Source organism: Melampsora larici-populina, assembly GCF_000204055.1.
Source record: "Melampsora larici-populina 98AG31 unplaced genomic scaffold MELLAscaffold_63, whole genome shotgun sequence".
Lineage (NCBI taxonomy): Eukaryota > Fungi > Basidiomycota > Pucciniomycetes > Pucciniales > Melampsoraceae > Melampsora > Melampsora laricis-populina.
The window spans coordinates 395,090-401,953 of record NW_006768827.1 but is presented as its reverse complement, the minus strand read 5'-3'; the positions used below and the strand labels follow the sequence as shown (position 1 = coordinate 401,953).

At 43.7% G+C, this 6,864-nt stretch overlaps 1 protein-coding gene across 1 annotated transcript; it reads right to left on the bottom strand.

Annotated features, from left to right (window-relative positions):
* Positions 1-226: 226 nt before the first annotated feature.
* MELLADRAFT_112262 (uncharacterized protein) lies at positions 227-3,307 on the bottom strand (the record flags this gene model as incomplete). Its single annotated transcript, XM_007416724.1, has 4 exons — positions 227-1,416; positions 1,453-1,799; positions 1,867-2,969; positions 3,050-3,307. The coding sequence occupies 4 exons, from the start codon at positions 3,305-3,307 to the stop codon at positions 227-229; spliced, it is 2,898 nt and encodes a 965-aa protein (XP_007416786.1).
* Positions 3,308-6,864: the final 3,557 nt, after the last annotated feature.

Here is a 6,864-nt window from a genome sequence, read left to right as displayed (position 1 = left end):
GAAAAGAATTTATGCATAAATTGATATCTAAACTTATAGGAAAGTTACCTTTAGATACCCTTGAACACACAACATCGTCGGTGTGTTTCACATTTGCATCAAGAATCCTGGCACCAGACAAAAAGCATGTAGGCGAGAAATAGCAGCAGCTTAATTTTGTTGTTGTGGATTCAATAAAAGATTAGTATGAGATATTTGAGCCAAGATTTGTTTGATGAATTTACAATTAACTAGTCTGTGATGTCATGAAACCCCTCGCCATTGTATATATACGCGCATCCCACGCTCGATAGTTGCGGGAAGGAGATGGGTAGCTTAATGATCTTACCTTTTTCATTGTGCCTAACAAAGTTCTGGACAATACTTTATCAACAGTTCTGGGAGTTAGATAAAGGATCCAACCTTCTCGCTTTTCACGTATAAATCGTAACACGTAATCGGCGGCGGCGCCTTCACGCCTTTTATTATGCAATCTATGGTTCAGCCAAAACACAGTACTTTCGTGTACCGGTAATTTTTCAAAGTCTTCAGTGAAAGAATTGGACTCGTGTGGTTTTCCGGGAGGGTAGGTTGCTCCACGAACAGGCCACCAATTGAATTTAGTCTCTGGGATCCGTTTCCATTTTTCCAAGATCCAATCATGGGCATCGAGAACATCTTGTTCCATATTGGTTTGTACACGATTCAAAGAGAGTATTTCAGAACAGATGGTGACCATCTCTAGGAAATTATCCCAAAGCGTTTGCAGATTAACTATCACATGTCTCGCTGGATGCTCGTTAGGCTCGTGTTTCAATATTGAGTTCGTGAAATCTTGAAGTTGCGGTTGGTGTTTCTCAAGTAAAGCGCGAGACGACATCGGTATGGGTTTGGCGAAGTCCAAGTCGACTTCTTCTGGAGGAGATGTGTCTGACAAGTGGAGCAAAGTGTGCATCTTATGTACCCTTTCTGAATACGCTGATGTAGCCTCGTTGAATCTTACGTCAGCCCAGGTGCTCGAATAATTTTCTTTGATACCCGTTATTTTCGAGCGCATCTTGTCAAAAATCTCTGGTATAGTTTCTTCATTGCGGGGTTCTTCCAAGTCAGAATGCTTCTCAGATTGAAATTCAAGATTAGTATGAGGCTTAGATTGTGGCGAAGATGGCTGCGAACTTGGGCGAGTGGATGAGTCCGTAGGATGAATTTGGCTATCTGCGGATGTTGAAAACAGTTTTGATTGACTGAAGGATTCATCATTTTCATCTAATGAAGAAGAAGCATGAAGTGTTTTTCGCTTGGAAGGTTGAGAATCGATTTGATAAGTCCGAGTTGGGCGCTTAAGCTGTCCTGATCTTGGAGAGCTTGCCAACGCATCTTGATAAGGTAGTTTTGTGTTCTGAGAGCTCGTTATATCTTGGTCCAAATTCTGCCGAGCTAGACTTCTCAAAATAACACGTCAGGTTTGCTTACCTTGAAGTGAGGCCGAGTGGAATACCGGAAGTCTGAAAAGACAGGGTACGATACCTGGATTAGCTCGATCCAATTCGACTTCATTGCTTTTCCACTCAATGAGCCTTGGACTTGCGGTATCATCTGACTTCTCAATGCCACTCGCGACTTTGAAATTTCTCGATGGTTGGGTGTCCAAGAAGCCACTTGGCGTCTGTGCTGACGAGACGCCATACTGTTCAGAAAGAGGTGAAAAAGGCATATGGGGATCCATCAAAAAGCTTTCCAACTCTGGTAGGACGTCTAAGTGTGGTAGCAAATCGAGTTCATGAATAAGTGAGTCAAGTGTGATTGGTGAGTCTTGGGAGCTGTAATCCGCCGACTGAGGGTCAAAAAACATCGCATCCTTGTTCAAGTTTAATCAGGGACACTTACGATTCTGAAGACCAATCTGACCCTTCTTTTATAATAGGCGATATTGGCTTTGTGCTGTCAGATATGCCATGGTCAAGATGGTCGAAAGTTTTTCCAAATGTCTCAAGCTGGTTTGATAATGGAGCACTGGCCGGAAGGGGGTGCAGCTGTGATGACATATCATGCAAATTTGATCTGGGCGCTTTGTGGAAGGTTTGAGACTCGAGGGAGTTTTCAAAGTTGTGACTGTGTCCGAGGTTATTGAATACATGACTTTGTGGAGAACGGATCAAATTGCCATCGAGGGTCTGATAGTCAGGTGAAGATTGCGAAAACTCGGTAGGAGGCATATTCCAGAAGGCCTGAGGGGTTTCGTGGAACTCATGATGTGCCAAGACTCCTGCGACCTCGTGCGCTTTGAAGTCCCTCTTGATACCTGTAATGCTTTTGTAGAGGCTATCCGGCGGAAAGTCTCCATTTTGTAGAGCTCCACCGGGACTGTGAACCGAGATCGGTGGGGGCAGAGGCGATCCCAGATGAGACATAGAACTTGTATCTTCAAACAGTGCGGTGTTTCCAACAGGAGAGCCAGTCGTGGTGATAGCATGATAAAGGTCCACTGGAGAAGAAGACATGTGAGAATTTGATAGTGGGTAATGATTATATACGTCCCAAGCTGGTACAGAAACTATTTCAGGCAATTCCTCGAATACAATCTCCTGGAAGTGATCGCGATGAGGAGCATGTTCATGTTCTACTGATACTTTTCCGAACATCTCTAAGGTTTCAACCCGATCATCGGGAACACTTGGGCTCTTTTGAGCCTTGAATGTGTTCCAATCACCGCTTGCGAATAGGTCTTCAAGCCCTGACCATTCTTCAAGTTTGTCCCTGTGGGCGTCCAATGGAGGAGAAGTGAACAGATGGGTGTCATGCCAAAGAGATGCTGTCTCAGTCTGCAAAGTCGAAAGCAATGAGTGGTGCTGGGATCCGTCTCCTATCTCCTGATATACTGAGCGCTGCTCCGGACTCTCGGCTCCGCTCCACCAATTATTCGCCAGTCGGTCGGGTGTGTTGAGAACGCCTGGATCTTCTTGACCAGGAGAGTCGAAACTTGGGACGGGCTTCCAAGAAGTAAAGCAAACAAAAAAGTCAAGGCTCATTCTGCACCTTGATCGCCGTGATACTTGGTTTCTTCACTGACATGTTTTCCATTTCCACCGGTGTATATTCTATCAACCGGCGATCCTGGCGTGTCGAACAGTGTGCTAGTTGCCGTATATTCGTTTTCGAGAAAAGAGACGTCGTGCTGATGGAGTAGCGGATTCCGAGGTTCTGCCAAATGAGACCATGATTCTGGAGCAAAGCGGGATGCATCCCAAATGCCCATTGCTGTCAGTAACATAGGCCAATGAAAAATGAAGGCCATCCTCTGGCATGATCTCTTGTTGAATAGATCCATGGTCGGGCGGCTTGATCTCGAGATGTCTGTTGCTCGCGGCCTTAAACACTTGGGTGACTTGAAGGGTTTAGTTGTAACTCAAGTTCTGTCCGTATGTGCCACAAATTATGTTGTCTCATCTCAAGTACTGCCAAAGTATGACCAAGTAGTCTCGGACGGCATCGGCACTTTGCAAATTTCGTCACTGGTAATTAGTGAGCTCCCTGATGCTTAAGTGCGAAAAGCTGCTAACTTCTTCACTTGTCCAGGTCTCGGCCCCGAGAATCTTCGAAGATTTATCGTTCGATAAATATTCCTTCCGAGCCGAGCCCTGGACGAACATACGAGGAAGGGCAAGAACTGAAAACATGACATGCAGAATGGATAAAACAGTCTTGTTGTTGCCGCACCAATGTCAAACACGTATCATCTGCATGTCTCCCAATGTATTTTGATGACTGAAATTGACGAAATAATTTCAAGGTGAAAGAAACCAATATCATGATCATATGATGGATTCATGATGATGATGATGATGATGATTTCCGAGCGGAGAGCTTGACTGCTGTCAGTGTCGCCGCGGTCAAACACCCCAATACCCAGTTGTAGGAGGTTGTAGGTCTACACACAGCTTGGTGCTCTTCTATTGTTGTCTTCGTCTAAGCAGTTTTGTCAGCTGAGCTGAGACTCTTTGTCACCTATTTATGAAAAAATGATTACTGACATGAAGTTCTAGACAATCCCTGTTGTAAGGAAAACAACTTGAACATACTGTAGGGTTCATTGAAGATGATGCCTGAAGCCCCAAACTGAGGGAGCAGGACTCATGAGAATGAGAAGACCGTGTCTCAAAAACAAAAATGAAGGAGCATCCGCACTCGTGCGGTAAATCGGGTGCGGTAAGGTTAAATTTAACGCAACCGCGGGGTCTTTTCCACACCGGCCCAGGCGCGCCCCAAAAGTACTAAACAGGACGGGGCGCGCCCCTATATAGTATTCCGCTGTTAGCCGATGGTCTTGACCCTCGAGTTGAACACACATTCATCTCAATAGTTCTCCAACAGGATATCAGCCTCAATGCCCAAAGAAAAACAGAATTCGTCTCAATCGGCAAGCAACTCTGCGGAATGGATCTCACCTAATAGCACATGTTTGCTCCGCTGGATAGGATTCTTGATGTCAGCAACACGTGATCTTTCAAAAGCTCGCCGACTTGCACAGTGTACTCACTGCAAGTCAGTCATGGACGGAAAGCCAAGTAGACTTCATTTGCACATGACAGAGAGCTGTAGATCCATAACAAGTGAAAAAAGATCTGAATATATCCAACTCACGGCCAAACTCAAAGAAAAATCTGACTGCCAAAACACCCATCTCAAGCACCCCAGCAGCAGCTTCCTCTTCCCTCTTTTCAACTAAAAAACCCAAAATTGTCCACACATTTGAAGATCTTCATCACTTCTGCGAACAGAAAGAATATAAAATGAATGAGCTTTATGAGGAACTACTGGTCTCCTTAATCGGTGGACGTATACCTTTCAACTTCCTTCACAACCCCGCCTTTTGACGTTATCAACGGCAACTTTCTGTTGCACCTTATCAACCCCCTTCGCGTTTCATAATGATGGATAGAATACTTCCAAATTTAGATGCGAATTGTGTACTCGCTATGCGTAATGACCTCAAGCAACAAACCGGCTTGACAGTCTCTTTAGATGGGTGGACCGATGTAGGGAGAAACAGTGTTTATGCTGTTCTTGTTCTACGCGGAAATGAGATCAAACACTTTGTTGATCAGCTCAATCTTCATGAGATGAGACATACATCAGAAAACATCTTGCAAGCCTTGAACAAATCCCTTGAAGGCTTGGAGCTTTGATGGGATAACATTAATGCTGTTGTGACAGACTCTCCTTCCACTATGGTCAAGTTCTGTGTAAGTCTATCCCTTTTGTTTGTTGGATATGACACATAACTTACTATCCTGCTTGGTTGATACAGAGGCTTGTTCAAGAGGAGCATAATCATGTATTTGGATTAGCATGTGTCTTACATGCATTCAATCTTATTGCTAAGGACTTTCTTAACCACCAAAGTATGAAGGATGTTACTTCTCACAACAAAAAGCTTGTCAATTTCTTTACATCATCAGCATTCTGGGCCAAAAACCTTGCATCTTGGATGAAGAAGGAAGGAGTCACTCACGCTCTCCAGACAGCCTGTGAAAGCCGCTGGTCCAGCTTCACCAAAGTCTGTCTTTCTGTGGATCAGCATGAGATAGAATTTCTCAAATGTGTTGAGAAAGCCAAAGATCAATTGGTGGACACACCTAAAATTCCACCTCCCATTTGCCAGCTAGTCCAAACTTGAGATCACTTTACTGCAAACAAGGCACTTGTTGGATTTCTGAAACCCGTCTTGGATGCACTAGCTTGCTTGGAACACAAAATCACCTCAATTGCAGATATCTACTTTGCACAGTATATTGCGCGTTAAAAACAATTGATATCTCAATTTGGCCCCAATATGTCAACTTCAAGAACAATTGTCTTAAGCTTTTGAACAAACGTGCGGAGATGTACAAGACCAATATCTACATTGTTGGCTTTTTCCTGGCCCTGAGTTATCTTCATATGGCAGTGTATTGTAGATATTCTATTACAGATATTCAAAGGATGATGGTAAACATCACTTTTGTTTGGGGTTACTCAAAGGCAGACACAATCAACCTGAAAGATCAAGCCATCATGTACCTCAAAGGTATTGAGCCTTTCAACTTGTCCAAGCAATGTAAGTACAACTAAACTATAAAAGCTTCAAATGATTTGAGACCTTCTACTTCAAACTGAAAAATCATACATTGCAATATCTCATATGTAGTTTCCCTTGCACTTGATTACTGGCGTACATTACCAGTGACACTAACTACAAACCAGATCAGTCTGTTTGCCATCAAACTGCTTGCGCTGGTACCCCATGCTGGGGGGTTCAAAAGCCTCTTTACGTGTATGTCAGCCACCATGACCAAGTTTTGCAATCAAATAACTCCAACTCACTTGAAGATGATATCCCAAGCTAAATTATCACTTGCACATAAATCAAAAAAAAACAATTCTGAAAGCAAAATCAAAATCAAAAACAACAAAGAATTTGAATCACAGGCAACTTGCTTTTCAGGACTAGAAGAACTTGAGGAGTTTGAAAACAGAGTTTTCCCTCAACAAGACCAGACTGATCCGATGTTCAGGGGATTAGATCCAGATTTATTTGATGACATGATACGAGATCTTTTTGATCTCACCAGTTTTGTACCTGATTCTTTACACAGTGTGAAATCTACACATTCAGCTGATGCTATTGTAGATACCGCAGCTGCAGTGTGGGACCCTGCTGATCTTTTTTGAATGCAAGGAAGGCAAACATTCTTTTCAAGAGTTTTTTTGGCTTTTTTTTACAAGAAGCGCCCCTCAGGAAACCAGTCTCTGCGCCCAGGCGCGCCCATAAAAAAGAGAGCGCACCCACAACATGACTCAGGGCCTGTGTGGCTGGTTCAGCCAAAAGTGTTATGTACACAAAAA